The 19,519-nt window shown below is 44.1% G+C and overlaps 2 protein-coding genes across 4 annotated transcripts in view; both read left to right on the top strand.

The window, feature by feature from the left end:
* The window catches only part of SNX31 (sorting nexin 31), a 71,191-nt gene extending 69,011 nt beyond the window's left edge, over nt 1-2,180 (top strand). The window contains exon 14 of the mRNA XM_043601477.1: nt 1,837-2,180. Within this exon, the coding sequence (XP_043457412.1) occupies nt 1,837-1,929 (93 nt within the window). The 3' untranslated portion in view covers nt 1,930-2,180. The remainder of the gene's footprint in view (nt 1-1,836) is intronic.
* A 10,885-nt stretch (nt 2,181-13,065) lies between these two features.
* Nucleotides 13,066-19,519, top strand: part of ANKRD46 (ankyrin repeat domain 46) — a 48,830-nt gene continuing 42,376 nt past the window's right edge. The window contains exons 1-2 of one of the 3 annotated variants that reach the window (XM_043601474.1): nt 13,124-13,162; nt 14,043-14,178. The gene's annotated coding sequence lies outside the window, so the exon portion shown is untranslated. Of the gene's footprint in view, nt 13,163-14,042; nt 14,179-19,519 lie in introns of all 3 variants that reach the window. The other 2 variants (XM_043601475.1, XM_043601476.1) reach the window with 2 other exon arrangements.

The raw sequence follows: 19,519 nt of genomic DNA, 5'->3' as shown, positions 1-19,519 counted from the left end.
CATGATCTCACAGCTCCTGAGTTCGAGCCCCGCGTTGGGCTCTGTGCTGACAGCTCAGAGCCTGGAGCCTGTTTCCGATTCTGTCTCTCCCTCTCTCTCTGACCCTCCCCTGTTCATGCTCTGTCTCTCTGTCTCAAAAATAAACATTAAAAAAAAATTTTTTTTAAAACCAGACTAAATGCAAATCTTACTCTCTTTCATAATAACAGCATTTCTGCCTGCTTAGGTCAGAAACAAGAGATAAGAACTCCACCATGCACTGGTGATGTGTCCTCAGGCAAATCAAACAACTAAATGTTTAAGGGGCTCCTGAGGTGCTTATTAAAATGCAAATTCCTGGGCATCACTCCAAAAGATTGATTTAGTAGATCGGCATGGGTAGTAAGCACACCAAGGGGGAACACTGCACCAAGCTTCAGTTTCTTTACCCGTAAAGTGTAGGCGGTAGGTGTTCACTCCGTCGCTCAAATTCATCAGCAGCAGAGTGATAGCGCAGAGTTGTGGTTCTCGGTGAGCTGCACATTGGAATTACCTGGGGAGCTCTAAAAACAAATGATGGCTGGGCCCCACCCTCAAAGACTCTGATTTAATAGGTCTACGGGCCTGGCAACACAATTTTTAAAAGCTCCTCAGCTGGTCTAATGTACAGCCAGGACTGAAGCGATTATCCTAGAACAGCGGTTCTCAAAGTGTGGTCTCTAAAGCAACAGCATCAGCATCCCTTGGAAACTTAGACCTTTAAATTCTCAGGTCCCAAACCTACCTACTTCATCAGAAACCCTAGGGATGGGGGCCAGGAATCTGTGGTTTTAGCCCGCCCTCCAGATGCATCTGATGCATGCCCAGTTTTGAGAGCCACTCTTCCAAAACAACAGGCAGCACAATACACAGCACAACTATGATCGACATTGAAACTAATTCACGTGTCCTCTCTAATGAGCAGCAATGGTAAACGAGGCCAACCTCCCTCATGCCCTGAGCCGGGCCCAGCATATCAGAAGGTATTCAAGTATATTGAATCCCAACTTACTTAGCATACGTGCATTCCATGTATGACTTATTCAGTCCCCGTAACAACCCAGCTATTATTATTATCCTCGGTTTATAGCCAAGAGAACGGGACACAGAAAGGTTGAGGAGCTTGCTCAAGGTAACACAGGCAGTGAATGACAGAACCAGTAACAGAACTGAAGCACTCTTTGTTGTTTAACCCATCAGGTTTGTTTGTTCCTTTAGCCACTTTGCCATGGGTTCTATCAAGACAAATCCCTCATAGAAAAAAAAATTAGCTTAGCTGCCCATTGAGGCACACTTATTTTACCAGGGACAAAACCATAGGCTTTGAGATTTCATAACTACTGAAAGCCAACTATTCACTCACTGAAGGTTTATAGCCACCATAACCTCTTAAAAAGTTTTAGAGTAACTATAAACCTTGCTAAAAATTTGTGTTTGTGTGGCGTATGCCCTAAAGATTTGGAGTGAAGTTAAAAATTGGAAGTTGCTTAGCTTTAAGAGAGGGGGAGAAGGACAAGAGGCAGAGTTGAAATGTTACCTGGAGACATTCCGGTGCCTGGCAAGGCCTTCTGGACACGTCTACCTTGGCATACCAGCAGGAGGCACTCTCAGCCCGAAAACATATACACCTACCCCAAAGTAAAGCTTCTGCTGGAAAAAAACCACTCGGAATAACCATTGTTTAAATAAGTGTAACCATTCCTGTTGCCTTTTTAACAGTATTTTAACATTCTTGACTTTTTTATGGTTGTCATTATTGTTGTTATGGAAATTATTTCCTTTCGCATACATTCCTGACCTCTTTTTATTTCCTAACAGAAAGACTCTTCTCATTTTCCACCAAGGAAAAGCAAGATTGAGATAGCCAAAGCTGACTGTGTTTCAGGGACCATAAAGGAAGAAGATCTTTGATGAGAAACTCTCACTTTTAAAAATGTCCTTTAGGGGCTGTCTCGACAGTGAAAGAGCTCAGGAATTGGAAGTGGGCTTCCTAGCATGAGTGGAAGAAGTTAAACTCCTTCCCATTTTCTTCTGACGTTAAGATGGGCAGTGTTGACCAAGAGTACTTCAGAACTCTGTTAATCTCAAGATTAAAGAGAACTATGAACCACAGTTATATAGTTTGATTTAAGGACTCATAAATGACAAAGAACAAATCCAAAGCAATTAGTATGTCGTTTGTTCTTTTCTCCCCGCCCCAGAAGAGATGTGTGCCTGGCTTGACGAAGTCTTCAATCTGTTCTGATATTACGTGAATGAAAGGCTCGGCATAAAACACTCTAAATGTATTGGGGGTTAGGTTCTGAAGGCATGACTCAACATCTAAGGAAAATGTGGCTCTAAGAAATGGAATCATTGAAAAAGAAATCTGGATGGACTTCACTGATCTGTCCACAGCACCAGGGCAAGGAAGTGATGAAATACTTACTTGTTGGGGCGCCTGGGTGGCGCAGTCGGTTAAGCGTCCGACTTCAGCCAGGTCACGATCTCACAGTCCGTGAGTTCGAGCCCCGCGTCAGGCTCTGGGCTGATGGCTCAGAGCCTGGAGCCTGTTTCCGATTCTGTGTCTCCCTCTCTCTCTGCCCCTTCCCCGTTCATGCTCTGTCTCTCTCTGTCCCAAAAATAAATAAACATTGAAAAAAAAAAAAAAAGAAATACTTACTTGTTTCCTTACATAAGTCTGAGTCCACCAATAGCGACGTACTCAAAGGGATAGGCTGCCCAGTTCTCTGTTTCTCCACTGATGTAACTGTATTCTGTCTTTAGAATATGGAATTCAGTTCAGTAAGCATCACTATTTTGAATCTTTTTTATTTGGGAAAGCAATGGGGCCCTGCACTCACTATCGGATACTGTGTATGTCTCTTAGCTTTCAGACTATGGATACTTTTTAGTTTTTTCCTTATCTGGTTTCAGTTTATCATGATAATAAATGTGATTACATATGGAATTAAGACTGCAATTAGGGAGAGAGACAGAAGAATTTATGTAATGTAATTAGATAAAGTGCAATATTCTAATGTTCTTTTCTAACTGGATTGTGTAACTAATTATGTAATAAATATGAAATATATTCTAGTGAATATAAAATTTACTGATGAAAATTCCGAGACTGATCTTTTTGAAGTGTAGAGTCGATTAAAGCCCTGTACTGTTTATACAGCAATGCCTCCAGCCATCGCCTCTCGTACCATAAAGTTTTATATTTTAGGCGATAGTAGGATGTTTTGCAGGGGGGAACCGTTAGCATCCCAAGTCACCCACGCTGACTGTATTAATTAATTAGAATACATTGTCAGATTAAAATAGAAGCTTATCTACTGTTTTGCCAATTTCAGAATAGTCCATCTATTTCTTTTTAGTAGCAGATACCTACACTGTGTCAGGGCCTATTGGAGACACCGAGAATGCAAAGAGAACTTGTACTTGGGGTGAGAAGATGCAGACACTAGATTGAACCGTACCCAATTGGTGTTCTGCAGGTCAAACATCATTGAATGTTGTCAATTTCACGTTTCCACTTGATACTTAAGAGTGAGTAATCCCAGCCAGCATGTGGTAGGTGTCCAATGTGTAGTGTGGACCTGTGCGTCGGAGGAAGGTGGGGTGGTCAGGAAGAGAGACTTAGAAGAAGGTATAGAGCCAAGTGGAGGAGAGATGGGGGCACACATATGCAAGGGAAGGGCAGCTGATGGGAGAATGAGTACAGTGTTTGTGAAACCAGGAGCAACCCCCCCCCCCCCCCCCCCCCGTGCTGGCAAAGTTTTAGGTTGGAGAGTAGTCAGGAGATAAAGCTAAGAGAGAATAGGGATCAGTATCTATGCACACACAAATGCAGCACTCCTAAAAAATAAGCGGAGCAGCTTATCCCTTATTTGAATATGGCAAAACCAGAAGGATTACAATTAAGTTTTTTTTCCAAGACACTGAGATCATCATCAATGTCAGGAGATGAGAAGAAACAAGGGATGGCGTGCATCCCAAGCATATACTGGGATAGTAGAAGGCAAAATTCAAAACTTACTTTGTGAAATGGTACATCCCCAAGCAGTTATGTGGGAGAAGAAAGATTAGCCCTTTGGGGGATTATTGGGCCTGTCTTCATCTAGAAAGAGTTGGGGGCTTTGTTTACTTCTGGATCAAAACACTTCATCATTGGGTGAAAAGCCTAAACTCCAACTGCCAGAGTGGTCTTTCCTGATGCAAGCTTTGAGAGAAGCCAGAAATGGGGCCCCATCACTCCTGGGGGTGACAACGTCACTCTTCTGTGGTGCTGCTGGGCCGGACCTTCCCAGCAGCATGGTCCTGCCACACGGGAGGAGACATCAGCCAGCACATGAACTTTGTAAAGGTAGGTAGCTACTGAAATCTTTCCAGGAACTCCTAAGTGGTATAACATGGCTTGGGAAATTACCAGCATATGCTTTAGTCTACAGATTCACTCCATTTATACCCACAAAACTGGTCCCCGGTCAACCAAATTTTCTTCTGATTCATCTGCTTTCACCAATATCCCTTCTCTCCACTTCTAGACATATGTGTTTGTTCCTACTGCTGTTCATTCTTCTAAAGCTATTGGCGTATGCGCTCTGCTCACATGCAAACGCTAGTTTGAAAAGTTCACAAAATGTAAGATAAAAGGGCAGAGCTGACTCCATTGTGATTGGAGCCCCTGTACCCCTGTGCGGTCCTCTGGAGGGAAGCACGCGTGGGCTTTGTCAGAAGGGCTGACGTGCTCCCTAAAGCCAGGTCTCAGTCTACATCAGTATGTGGTGAGCTCATGGCTTGCACACATCTCCTCGTGGACACTTGGGAAGCGAACTTTATGCTAAATGTGTAAGTTAGAAATTACTTTAAGTTCGACCTCAAAGTGAATTTGAGAAGGGCTAAGTGATCTTAATTTGCGGGAAACCAAACAGGTTCTAAGCCTCAGTGGGAAAATAGTGGCCAAAGTGATCCTACAATACAAAACAAAATAAAACTCAGCAACGGAACCATCTACTTCTCTGGATGCTTTTTAGTCTTCCGTCTGCAGTGTATTGACCGAGGCCCATGAGGCAAACTGAGGCAGGAGCCCATGTGGACTCTGGACTGCCAGAGATGGAGCACAAGGTACTTCTCTCCATCACTACGGTGGCCTCAATCCTGTCATCAGGGATCCGAGAAAAATAGTCAAGAAAAACTTTGACGTGTTTTTCTGGCTCTTACCACCCCAAAATAAGGCATGCTGGGTTAACTTAGAAAATGTATGGCTGGGGCACTTGGGTGGCTCAGTCAGTTAAGCATCTGACTTTTGGTTTTGGCTCAGGTCATGATCTCGCGGCTTCACGGGTTCGAGCCCTGCATCAGGCTCTGTGCTGGCAGTGTGGAGCCCGCTTGGGATTCTCTCTCTCTCCCTCCCTCCCTGCCCCTCCCCTACTCACGCAGTCTCTGTCTCTCTCAAAATAAACTTTTTAAAAAAAGGTATGGCTAACACAAATAATCCTTTAGAAGATGGCTTTTCAACCTTGTAATTGTTCTTTCCCCCCACTTTATTGATGTATAATTGTACTTTGCTTAAAAGTTACTTTATAGTAGCTATTTGTTGCATTCTTAAGTAATCAGTTGTTTGTAGAACAGGTTTCCAGATAAGAAAACTTAGAGCTATGGAAAAAGTACATGGTGGGCGTGGCTCTTTGGTCTAGCCCTCTAGCCCACGTACTTTTCTGGAGGGCAAAGTCTTTTTAGCTAACCAAATGGGCTTTGGTTGTGTAACATCTTGGAAGAGGTTAGACATTCATTTGATTTAAAGGCACTGACCCTGGCGATTTTGCACTCCTCCTGCACTGAATGTGGTTTCTGTCCCGGAATTGTGGGAACACAAAGTTGGCTGTACTTCCTAATGGCTTTTCCATCTGTCCACATGAGCGCTTATGTGATGGGTTCTGCGGTGCAACAGTTGTCTGGGGTGGAGACGCCTGGAGCAGCAGGTTGAGACTGCAAGTGTGAGCTGGCTTTTCTGTGCACATGCGTGCTCTTATTCTTACTGAAAACTAGTCCCCACAGAATTTCCGGGGAGATCCCCCTCTTTGTAACTGGGTCTAGTGTGCAGAGGAAGAGGTGATGGAAATCTACTGCATCTGGGTCCCGATCCAGGGAAGTTGGAATAATGCGATTTTCTGCAGAACAAAAATGATGAGTAAAGCAAATGAAATGGCAGTTATGAATCATATATGTTGTGAAGTCAGCCACTTGGAGACAGGTTCTGTCCAACAATCAGCTGTAGAGATTTTGCTTCACAATAGCTGGTGGAGCATCGGGCTTTCCAGAGGCACTACACCAACAAGTATACCCACTTAGGCGCAAAGGGAAGGCGGTTCCACTCCCCATAACTTGTACAGCACGAGATTGAGGAAGAAAATAGGAAGGCTGCACATCAGAGTTTATCTTCATGTATCGACTGAATTCATGTTATAGTGGTTAAATCTATGGTTTCTTACGGGTAACTGGGTTTCTATCAATTATATATGTCAGCATTACTTTCTCTTTTGCAACTAGCGATGGGTTGTTTGTGTCAAGATGTCCTTTTTCCCTTTTTTCTTCTCATAGCCTCTTTTCCCTTTTCCTTCGTCAAGATTAAAACAAGTGACATGTGATCTCGGGGTGATAATGAAGATAGGCTGAGGTCTTAGTGAGTTCACTGCAGAAAAAAATTCCTAAAGCCTTACTGCTCCAGTGCAAGCGCTCTTACCTGGGATTTTCTTTTTAATCCTGCTGGATGATAAAACAAAAACACAAAAGGCAACTGCATTTATTTTTTAATGTACCTCGTGAGCTTGGAAGATAGACACATAAAATGCATTTTTCAGGGCGCCTGGGTGGCTCAATTGGTTGAGCATCTGACTTTGGCTCAGGTCATGATCTCGTGGTCTATGGGTTCGAGCCTTGCATCGGGTTCTCTGCTGTGCTCAGAGAGCCCTTTTCAGATCCCCTGTCCTCCTCACTCTCTTTCCCTCCCCGGCTTGCGCTCTCTTCTCAAAAACAAACATTAAAAAAAATACATTTTTCAGGTTTATAAGAAGTAAAAATCATTTGTAAGTCTTTCCCATTCTGTTTGCCTTAAAACAAACATATAGGGTAAGAGTAATTCGTATTACTTATCTACCCTTTTCTTTCCCCTATAAAAATGTCACAAGTTTCCTTTCTTGTTGGTTAGGAGTTTAAGTTAAAAAGATGTATTAGTCCAGTTGTATTGGCAGAAAATAGTTGTCAGAGGAGAAGAGCCTCAGGCTTTATCCTGACTGGGGCGCCAGAGTTTTGTAAAGGTGGAAATGAAACCACAGGATCAGTGTTTTTTGAGAGCTGAACCGCGGCAAGTTCTGAGAATGCTCATTCCCTGGAGTATGTTTCAGGACTGAGAAGGAGATGAGCTTTGCTTCTGTTTGAATGCTCGCCCGGAGTTTGTTTTGAGACTAATATGAGAGTTAAGATTCCCTCCAAGCCTAAAATGTGGGTTCAGCGTGAGCCCCTGGAGTGAGCTAAGCACTGTGCTGGGGCTAAAGCGAACCCTCTAACAGCACAGATTGCTGGAACCGGCGGCTCATTATCTGGACCAGCAGGAACCCTTCCTCAGCTTCTCCTTTGCCCACACTTAACCAACCCTGAACCAGCATGTCTCTTCAGGAGTGGGAATATTAAAAGGTTAGGAAGGAAATTTGGGACCAGAAAAGGAAGGAGAAAAAGCCAGGCTAGCCTGGGTTGTGAGCTTTTCGATATCTTCCATTGCCTTTCTTTGCCCGCTTCTGAAAAAATGCATAAACCTATTGACTTCTGAGTTTCTAGTGCTTGTTTTGAGGTGTCAAATAAGTGATCATAGATGTGGTTGGACGCCGTCATTTCTTGTGCACTCTGCAGAGTTTTTATTGACTTTTCCAGTGACACCCAGCGGTGCTCTCTGGGAGATCATTTCTTAGGTTTGCACATAATCCCTACATCCCAAGTAAGATACGACTTTCCCATGCCTAAGAGCTCATAACTCATTACTCAATGACTGAGATCTGGCGGTCACAGGCCTGACTCCTCACCAAAAGGCCCTTGTAACCCAGGTGCCCAGAGATTAATGGAATCGAGACAGTCTGATTTATGTGTAGTGATGACGTGCAGGCTACTTACCCACAGACTCTTGACCTAGGAAGGGAACTCAGAAGTGATGCTTGAAATTTTTCTAAGATTTTCTTGAAATACTTAAGAGCATTTAAGTACCACAAAGGAAGAGAGGCATGACAGTGGAGTGGAAGACGACTCCTGACTTGAATTCTGAGCTTGCTCCTGCTTTTCGTTGGCAATGTGAGCATAGCCAAATTATCTAACTCAACAGCCCTTAGTTTTCTCATCTGCAAAATTAGTTATAAGAGCCTATGTGTGTACTGATTTTTTTTTTTTTATCAACTTGGTTAAATTGGAACTATGTTGCCCAGAGTTCCCTCTCCTGTATGGTTACAGTTTAGAATGAACCCAAAGGGGGCTTTTTATGAGGACTGGGAGACAAAGCAAGGGAGCAGCCATTACCTTCTGAGGGTCTCTTCACCATCAGGTACAATGACATGCAGACGGGAAGTTACCCACAGTTTCTAATTCGTCCTTGCCCCCCTCCACTCCGTATCTAGCTCCTCTTCTCGCCTACTGGCCCTGCCTAGCCCTGGGCCCACCACCAGATGCTTGGTAGGGGACTCACAGAAGCAGTAGTTATTTAGGCATCAACCTGCATAGACCTCTCCATGAGCTTTCCCTTGGGGAGCCCACCTCAGAGAGACCCAAGCCATGCTTGGCATCCAGAATCCTCAGGCCGACAAGTTTGTGACATTTTATCTGATGCTTCAATACCCCCTTCTACACCTTCACTTCCTGGACTCCTCCCACAGGGAGGGAGGGAGAGAGAGAATCTCAAGCCGACTTCACGCACGCACGGTGTGGAGCCTGATGCAGGGCTCAATCCGACAACCCTGGGATCGGGACCTGAGCCCAAATCAAGAGTCGGATGCTCAACTGAGTCACCCAGGTGCTCCACATCATTTTTAAAGGCTTTGCAGAGCAATTCACTTGCTTAAACCCTTGCAAAAGGTATTCCCTTACTAATGATCAGCTCCTTAACTTTTGGAAGGGAAGCTTAATCAGGACTGAGCACTATATACGTTCCCATCACATACATTATTTCGTCTAATATATGTGTGAAAATCCGTGTGGTTCCGGCATGTGTGGATAAGTGCAAAGAAAAACAGCAAATGGCTGTTGTAGCAAGAAGCCAAGTTCTTTTCTTCTTTCCAGGGGTGCAACTCTTAGTAACTCCAGAAATTCAAGATCTAAGATGTTTCCTTTGCAAATGAATAAAGGGAGAGAGATCCCTTTCAGAAAGTTTTGCTTACATACTTAATTTCTAGTTGTGCTGGTTGCTGGAGGAACAGATTATTCTACTAGGCTTCAAATTTTTTCCTCAGTGTTGCAAACACAATGCCTGGCATACGTGCACCCTTCATTTTTTTTTTTTTTTTTCTGGTGGTTTCAATGTTTAAACTGTTGGGAAACTGAAATGAATCTTACTCTGGTGTAGACAAATATATGCTACATGCCTCATACCCTGTGTGTGACTTAGTCATTCAATGGTTAATCCTTGAGAATCCGCAGTGTTGTTAAAAATACCTGATTCTCTCCCTAGCCTGGTGTCAGAGATGGGCAACCCGGAGAAGCAACACTTACAGGAGCACGTCTCCCTCTGATGGCCATTCATTAGTACTACAAAAAAACCAACCTGGAACATTAAAGTTCAACAAGTAGAAGTTCCTCTTCCTTTGTAGGTAGGGTGTGTTTTTGAAACACCTTCCCATTCCGACACATCTCTTTTCTACGGAGACAACTGGTTACATGGGGATGGTTGCTAGATCACTTTGAGTCTCTTCTGATAGGTGTTCAATTATGTTTTTGAAAGCCCTTTCTGCATTTTCTAAGACTGGATCGTAATATACCACCAATATAGCCCAAACTCCTTTTTTTCCTAACCAGAAGCAAACCACCTAAAAGAAAATCCTATGCCAAGCAAATGTTCTCTGTCATTCATTCATTCATTCATTCACTCAGTTGTACGTGACAGAGTGGTTCTCAAGTCTGCACGCTGGCTGCACAGAATTCCCTGAGCAGCTTTTAAAAATACAGATGCCAGGTCTATGCTTCAAAACGCTTCTTATTTGGTCTCGGCTAGGACCTGGGTGTAGGTGTTTTTAAGCTCCTGCAATGACCGTAATGTGCTGCCAGGGCTGGGGACTACTAAGCTAATGTTATTGAGCACCTACTATGTGCCACTGTTGTTAGTGCTAAGGATTCAATGGTAGGTATACAATTTGGCCACAACGAACTTTTTTTTTTTTTTTTTTTTTTTTTTAAAGTAGGCTCCATGTCCAACGTGGGGCTTGAACTCACAACCCTGAGATCAAGAGTTGCATGCTCTACTGACTGAGCCAGCCAGGCACACCCATGCTGACCTTCTGACATCACCACTCCTGGGCCACGCGTACTACTCCCTTGTCTGGAACACTCCCTTTGTTCATTGCATAATTAACTCCTCCTCATTCTTTGTGTCTCAGATGAAACATGACTTCTTCAGAGGTATCGCTGCCCTTCCACCTAAATTAGGTCCCATGTTATTTGTCTTTTTTTTTAAAAAAATTTTTTTTTTTCAACGTTTATTTTATTTTTGGGACAGAGAGAGACAGAGCATGAACGGGGGAGGGGCAGAGAGAGAGGGAGACACAGAATCGGAAACAGGCTCCAGGCTCTGAGCCATCAGCCCAGAGCCTGACGCGGGGCTCGAACTCACGGACCGCGAGATCGTGACCTGGCTGAAGTCGGACGCTTAACCGACTGCGCCACCCAGGCGCCCCATGTCTTTTTTACAGCATTTCTTCTCTCTGCCCCCGTAACGCTTATCCCAGTTGTAATTACAGGTATTTCTCCCCGACGAAGTCTCACAATCAGAACTCAGGACCAAACAGATTTTGGTAATGAGGAAGAAGAGGCAGATTCACCTGAAGGGAATGGAGTTTGAGCTTCAGGGCCCTTGTAGTGGGATGAATAACATCCCCTCAAAGATGGCCATGTCCTAGTCCCCAGAACCTGTGATGTTGTTACCTAGTGTGGTACAAAGGACTTTGCAGATGCGATTAAGTTAAAGACCTTGAGATGGAGAGATTCTGGATTATCAAGGTGGGCCCAATGTAAGCCAAGGGTCCTTATAATAAGGCAAGAGGGTCAAAGTTAGAGAAGACGCAAGAATGGAAGCAGAGGACAGAAGGAGAAACAATGCTACATTGCTAGTTTTGAGGATGGAGGCAGGGGCCACGAGCCACAGAATGTGGGCAGCCTCTAGAAGCTGGAGAGGATAAAGAAACAGATTCTCCCTAGAGCCTCCAGAAGGAATGCAGCCCTGCCTACACTTTGATTGTAGCCCAATAAAACTGATTTTGGATTTCTGGCCTCCTGAACTGTAACGTGAGGAATTAGTGTTGTTTTAGGTCATTGAGTTTGTGATGATTTGTTACAGTGACAATATGGAATACAGCCTCCCCTCTCCCTTATACAGGTCCCTTCCAAGACCCTGGTAGGAACTCTGGAAGTATGTACACATGGTCAAACATTTCTGTAAAGCTTGCAAAATTAAAACATTTTAACTACAATAAAGACTGCTGTCTTTTTCCACTCAGACTTCCCAAGGCTCTCTTCTCTGGGTGAGTAACATTGGAGTGAATACAGACATTTTTGGGCTCTTGCTAAGCAGAAATGCAGTTGGGGATACTTTGGTTTGCATTTAATAGGACACGTTCATGGGTTCATGGTCATGTGCAGCATTAACTTATTGGAAGTGCAGGAATGGATTCTCTGAGCACTCCTAATGACCAGTCTGCTGATGTCCCCTGGTGTAGTGATAGGGAAGATTCACAGAATATGTGTAGCATACATTTCACTCCCTTAATCTCATCAGAGAAAAAAGGCTGTCTGCACAGTCCCTGCATTTTTTCAGGTCAAACAAAGGCAGTAATTCATAAAGGGGAGGGAATATGTTTGAAAAGAAGTAATAAATGGGCTTTCAGATTGTTTGGTAAACCAATTAATGAAGAGAAGTGCATTCTGTGAACACACTGGGAAAAGATTTAAATTCTTTCCCGATTTGGCACAATTTACAGGCATCGATGAAGATATTTTAAACTCAACCCAAACCACAAGGAAGACATCCATGATGAAGTGGTTAATAAATGTCATCAATTCAAAGAGTAGTTAATGCATTGGTAGTTAATGCACAAGAAAATGTGAAATGCCTTGAAATCATAATTCTTTTTTAAATTTTTATTCTTTTTGTTTTTTAAGTAGGCTCCAAGTCCCAGATGCGGGACCCACCCTGGGCTTGAACTCACCATCCTGATCAAGACCTGAGCTGAGATCTAGAGTCAGTCGTTTAACCAGCTGAGTGTGTGAGTGTGTGTGTGTGTGTATGTATTTTTTTTTAAGTTCCCAGTAAATGAATTTCTAACCATCCCACCACCCACCACATTTTCAATGAGTTTTGGTTGTATACAAGTTGCATTTAGTCCAGGAATCTTAGAAAAGTGGGATGTAAATATTCAAACCGTTTTTGAGAAAAAAACAAACAAACAAACAACAACTTCGCATCATATTTTAGAATTAGAGCAGTCACGACTATGTCCATTTGGGTTATTACATTAGACTTACCCAGAAGCCAGTGAGTATAGTTGATGCCTACAGCTTTTAATAAAACTGTCCTTGCTTTGAAGGCTTCATTTAGCTGGAGGTGGGATGTATATTTAGAAAAAGACATGAAAAGTGCGAAATGCTCCTGGACTCGGGTCTGAAAAGCCTCTTCTGAGGTTGTCATTCTCCTCTCCAGGCGCAGTTAATGGAGAGAGGGTTCTTTCCGAGTTTCTAGCTCAGGGCAGGCCGAGCCGCTGAGGGGGCCTCCCGCCTCCAGAGGGCGCGCCGACCGACGCGGCGTGAGGCCGCTCTGGCACAACTGGGGCTCCGCCTGTCTCGGTGGTCCGCCCCTCTCCTTCCCTCAGCCGGGAGCTGCCGCCGCCGCCGCCGCCGGTGCTCGGCCTGTTCGAAGGTACTTGGACCGGGGCCCGTAGGCGGCCCCAGGACGGAACCGCTGACACCTCCCCTCCCGACCCCGACGTACCGGAGAGCCCCGGCCGGGGGCCTGGGAGACGGGCTTTGGGGGAGTGAGTGGGGGAGGCGGCCCGGGGCCCCCGCCCCTATTCGGCGACCGGAGGGAGCCAGACCGGGGCGTCGCGGGTCCGTGTTGGCTTCCCTCTGGGTCGTGCCGCCCGTGGGGGCTGGGAAAAGGCCTGCGAGGCGAGGGTTCTTGTTTGCTCTTGCGGGTAAAGGCCGTGACAGTCCGCAGGAGGAGGCAGCCCGGGTGTGCGGCCCGCGGCGGGCGGGCCTGGGGCGGGGCCCGCTCGCGATGAATCGGGCTGCCTGAGCCGCAGCCCTCCGCCGGCGCTTCGTCTTTGCTCCCGGACCCAGCGCGTGCTGTCGCGGCTTGCGCACCGCGCGACGTGGCTGGTCGTAAAGACCCTGCAGTCTAGGCGTAAACAGCTGTTGCGGTGTGAGTGAGCGGTCCAGAATGGCACATGGCCCCGTGTTTAAAGACAGCACTTACCTCTTAATATGCAATGCTAGGAAGCAGGTGCTTTACCCGCCAGGTTATCCAGTACAGTGCTCTGCCTCGAGGAAAAGATACATTTCTTTAAAACTGGCTACTGAACATCACTAGGTAAAAACAAACAAACAAACAAAACACCATTGAATAGTAACACTTCTCACTAAAGAATAACAATGGTACCAAGGAGCTCCTAGCTATAGTATCAGTGGTATAGGAATTCTAGTAATAACTGTCTTCCGAGCTTACTATGTGTCAGACGTTGTGCTGAGTGTTCGAAATACCTAATACCTCTTGCAGCAACCCTGTGAAGTTCCATTTCCAGTTTACAGACAAGGAACCGAGCACGGAGAGTCTGAGTTAACTTGTCGCCGGTCAGACAGCTAGACAAGAGTGAGCTGGGATTTGAGCCTCATCTGCCTTACTCCAGTGTTCTGCTTCTGTACCTGTCACCTGTCCAGGCATGTTCTAGACATGTTTGATTGGATTTGTAGCCCGAACTGGTTTCTCTCGCGCTTAATTTTCATGGCTATGAGCAAGGGCCCCATACCAGCTTCTTTTTAGTTTTAAAGGAGTTTCATGAGAAAACTGTTTGCTCATTAAAGGTTACAGTGGATAATAAGTTAAGCTCATCGCTCCCAGTGCAGTTTGATTTGGAATAGAGTTGGGTTTATTTGGTTGTTTATGCACTTAATTACTTCTCTTCGTTATTTGTATTTCGATACCATTTTGAATGCGTTCGCTTTGCCTTTGCAATATTATGACATAGTGCTGAAGGGAAACGAGAGATTTTTCAATGACAGTAAGTTCATCTCTTACTGGATGTAGGAAAGGCATTGGAGAGAGACTGAAGTAAAGAGAATGAAGAGATTTTTGCCATGTTTAGAACACATTGAGTTACTCTAAAGGATAAAGACTTTGCACAGTTCCTATGAACGTCAGAAGGGATGTCCTATTTCCCATGTGGAAAGAGGTTGGATATTATCGTCTCCCAAATCCCTTCGCCTTATCAGGATCCAAGAGTTTGCGTATTCAGCATTCTTGTAGCAACTGTATATTGAGTGCCTTCCATGGCCAGGCACTGTTCTACACACTGGGGATGGAAGAGTGAACAAAGGAAAATCTTTGTCCTCACGGAGCTAACTTTCCATTGGAGGAATGTGCGGGTGGGTACAATAAACAAAATAATTAAAAAAAAATTTTTTTTCATGTTTATTTTTTTTTCAACTTTTTAATTTATTTTTGGGACAGAGAGAGACAGAGCATGAACGGGGGAGGGGCAGAGAGAGAGGGAGACACAGAATCGGAAACAAGCTCCAGGCTCCGAGCCATCAGCCCAGAGCCTGACGCGGGGCTCGAACTCACGGACCGCGAGATCGTGACCTGGCTAAAGTCGGATGCTTAACCGACTGCGCCACCCAGGCGCCCCTTTAATGTTTATTTATTTTTGAGAGAGAGACAGAGTGTGAGTGGGGAGGAGCAGAGAGACAGGGAGACCCAGAATCGGAAGCAGGCTCCAGGCTCTGAGCTGTCAGCACAGAGCCCGACACGGGGCTCGAACTCACGAACCGCGAGATCATGACCTGAGCCGAAGTCCGACGCTTAACTGACTGAGCCACCCAGGTACCCCTAAACAAAATAATTTTTAAGAACTAAAATAAAATATATCCAGTCAGATGGTAACAGTTGCTAAGAAGAAAAATAAAGCAGGGAAGGGGGATAGGAAGAACCAGAGAAGAAACAGATGTAGTTTTAAAATAAGGAACGGCGTCATGGAGAAGATTTTTGAACAAAACCTGAGGGAGTGAGGGACAGCTTTGGAGCTATCTAGGGAAGAGTATACCAGGCAGGTGCTGAAGCCCAGAAACTGTCAGTCTTACTGGAGGACCAGCAAAAGGAGGCCGGCAGGTTTGAGCAGAGTGAGGGAGGGTGGGGTGGGATCTGAGAGCTAAACTGGCCTTGGTAAAGACCTTGGCTTTTTCTCTGAGTGAGGAGGGGAGTGGGTGGAAGGTTTTGAGCAGAGGAGTTGGGGGATCTGACTCAACATTGTTTTGTTGTTTTTTGTTTTAATTTAACATTTATTTATATTAGAGAGCAAGATAGAGCGCGAGCAGGGGAGAGGCAGAGAGAGAGACAGAGACAGAATCCGAAGCAGGCTCCAGGCTCTGAGCGGTCAGCACCGAGCCTGATGTGGGGCTCGAACCCACGAGCCCTGAGATCATGCCCTGAGCCAAAGTCAGATGCTCAATCAACTGAGCCACACAGGTGCCTCTCTGACCCAATGTTTTTAAAGGATTGCTCTGGCTGCTGTGTTCAGAATCAATTGTTGGGGAAAGGATGGAGCAGGGAGACTGGTTAGGAGGTTGGTTCAGAAATCCAAGTGAAAAGGTGATGGGCGCTCAGACCAGGTGGTATCTGCCAGAATTTACGGATGGACTGGATGCGGAGTGCGGGACTAAAAGAAGGAAGCATGACTCGAAGGCCTTTGGCCTGCTGTTGGAAGGATGGAGTTGCTGTTTACTGAGATGGGAAAGATTTGAGGGTGGAGAGATAAGGGGAGGTGACTGGGATGGCAATCAAGAGTTTCGTTTTAGATGTGTCAGATTTAAGATGCCTGTTCAAATGAGGCTATAGGAGGCTGGAGTTCAAGGGAAAGATCCTGACTCGAAATAGAAATTTGGGAGTCATTAGCAAATAGATAGTGTTTAGAACCATGAGATTGTATGAGATCTGGTCTAAAGAAAAGAGGATTGAGCTCCGGGCTTTGTGGAAAGATGATTGGTGAGATTAAGATCTTCCTGAGGAGGAGAAGCCTTTGGAGATAGGAGTGTGGAGTGTTAGAAGCCAAGTGAAGAGAGTATTTCAGGAAGGAGAAAGTGATCATCTGTGTCCTGCTCGTTGGAGAAGTCATGTAGATGAGGATGGTGAAATGGCCAGTGGATTTAGCAACGCGAAGGTCATTCATTGGTGATGGTGCAGAAGCACTTTCAGGAGAACAGTGAGGGAGAAAACCTAGTCTAAAACCCGGTTTACAGAGAAAATAGGAGAGGGATTGGAGTCTACAAGTATAGACAACTCTGCAGAGGAGGTTAACTGTACTACATTTTCCATATGTAATTTGAAAGCACTGTAGTCATTTCCATAGTAAATAATTTTATTTCCAGCTTCTCTTACTTGGCAACTAGACTTGGATTATTTTATCAATGACTGGTGGAAAGAAATACTCCTACTACTGGTAATAATTTTCAGTGGTATGCCTTTCTTCATGTGGAGCTGATGAACCTCTTTTGGTGCAGAATTTTTCATTAACTCCACGTTGACTTTTCTTTTGTTATTCACCCTTTAAAAATGAAAGAACTTTGGAGATTGTCACTATGCTATGGAAATTGTCATACCAAATTTGCTTAGTACCATTCTACTAAAGACTTTTCCTAGATGTCTTACAAGGAAAATAGAGAATTAGATCGTGTGTAGGCATTCCATAAAGAACTCTTTTGTGTTGTGTGTAAAAGATTTACCTATTTAATATAATTTTTGCTATTAAAACTTAACTTTATGGTTATATCTTTGTAATAAAATTCTTTTTTTAAAAAACCGATACATAAACATTAGAATGATCAACTTAAACTTTATATATGAAAACTAAAATCATTGACAAAGGAGCTTCTAATTTACAGATTAAAAAGATGCTTGTTCCTTTTTCTTCCAGCTTTATTGAGGTATTGGTGACAAATAAAATTGTATATATTTAGGTAGCACAGCGTGATTCTTTAAGGGGTACAATGTGATGATTTAGTATTCTTTATCTGTGTTTTTAAAATTTTTTTAATGTTTATTTTTGAGAGAGAGAGAGAGAGTGCAAGCAAGTGAAGGAGAGGCAGAGAGAGAGGGAGACACAGAATCCAAAGCAGGCTCCAGGGTCTGAGTTGTCATCACAGAGCCTGATGTGGGGCTCAAACTCAGGAGCCTTGAGATCATGACCTGAGCTGAAGTTGGACACTTAACCAACTGAGCCATCCAGGCACCCCTTGGTATTCTTATATACTTATGTGAAATGATTACCACAATCAAGTTGATTAATGCATCTATCACCTCACGCAGTTACGTGTGTGTATTAAGGCACTTAATATCTACTCAGCAAATTTCAAGTACACAATACAGTATTACCAACTATAATCAGCATACTATGCATTAGAACCTCAGAACTTAGGGTGCCTGGGTGGCTCAGTTGGTTAAGCATCCAACTTCAGCTTCAGGGCATGGTCTCTCAATTCATGGGATCGGGCCCCATGTCGGGTTCTTTGCTGACAGCAGCGGAACATTCTTGGGATTCTCTGCCTTCTCAAATAAAGTCTTAAAAATAAGTAAAATAAATAAATAAAAAGAACCTTGGAATTTAGTCATCTTGAAACTGAACATTTGTACGCTTTAACCGATATCTTTTCCTCTACCCTTCAGTCCCAGACAACCACTATTCTATTTTCTGGTTCTTTGAGTTAGGCTTTTTAAAATTCCACATATGGGGCGTCTGGGTGGCTCAGTCAGTTAAGCATCCAACTTTGGCTCAGGTCATGATGTCATGGTTCATGGGTTCGAGCCCCACATCAGGCTCTGTGCTGACAGCTCAGAGCCTGGAGCCTGCTTTGGATTTTGTCTCCGTCTGTCTCTGCCTCTCCCCTGCTTGCACTCTCTCTCTCTCTCTCAAAAATAAATAATTGAACATTTTAATTCCACATATAAATAGGATCATACAGTATTTGCCTGTGTCTGGCTTATTTCACTTAGTATAATGTCCTCCATGTTTAATCATGGTATTGTAAATGATAGATTTTCCATATTTTTTTTTTATGTCTGAATAGTATTCCATTGTGTGTGTGTGTGTGTGTGTGTGTGTGTGTGTATGTGTATGTGTGTGTATTATTTGTCAACTAATACTTGGGTTATTTACACATTTTGGTTATTATGAATAATGGGGAGAGAATCCCCAGCAGGCTCCATGCTGTCAGTGCAGAGCCCAACGTGGGGCTTGATCTCATGCCCCATGAGGTCATGACCTGGGCCAAAATCAAGAGTCCAGCACTTAACTGAGCCGTCCAGGTGCCCCAGTGCTGTTTAGTTTTTCTGAAGCTTGTCTTTGTTCACTAGGATTGTTGCACTTCCTCCAAGGAAGAGTTTAGAAACCTTAAATACTTATTTATTATTATTGTTATTGCCAGTAATTATTAGAGAAACAAAACAATTCTAAGACCAAACCATGTTCGGCAAACAGACATATACCCATCTGATTAAAAAAGGGACAGTTTGTTGTTTTCTTTTTTTTTTAATTAAAAAAAAATTTTTTTTTTAATGTTTATTTATTTTTGAGACAGAGAGAGACAGAGCATGAATGGGGGAGGGTCAGAGAGAGGGAGACACAGAATCTAAAACAGGCTCCAGGCTCTGAGCTGTCAGCACAGAGCCTGACGCGGGACTTGAACTCATGGACCGCGAGATCATGACCTGAGCTGAAGTCGGCCGCTTAACCGACTGAGCCACCCAGGCGCCCCCAGTTTGTTGTTTTCTAGTTCTCTGTCCTTTAACCATAAACACATATATACCAAAGAAATACTGATATTTGTATGTATTCAACAAGCTAGCCAATAAGTGGTATTTGTTTTTTTCCTGGAAGTTTGTGCCTCTTAATCCCCTTCACCTCTTTTGCCCATTTCCCCCACTCCCCTCACCTCTGGCAACCACCAGTTCTCTCTATTTATGAGTCTGTTTCTGTTTGTTTGTTTTAAATTCCACATATAAGTGATCGTA

The sequence above is a fragment of the Prionailurus bengalensis genome, chromosome F2 (genome assembly GCF_016509475.1).
Source record: "Prionailurus bengalensis isolate Pbe53 chromosome F2, Fcat_Pben_1.1_paternal_pri, whole genome shotgun sequence".
Classification (NCBI taxonomy): domain Eukaryota; kingdom Metazoa; phylum Chordata; class Mammalia; order Carnivora; family Felidae; genus Prionailurus; species Prionailurus bengalensis.
The sequence above is the reverse complement of the archived record's forward strand: the minus strand, read 5'-3'. Positions and strand labels throughout refer to the sequence as shown.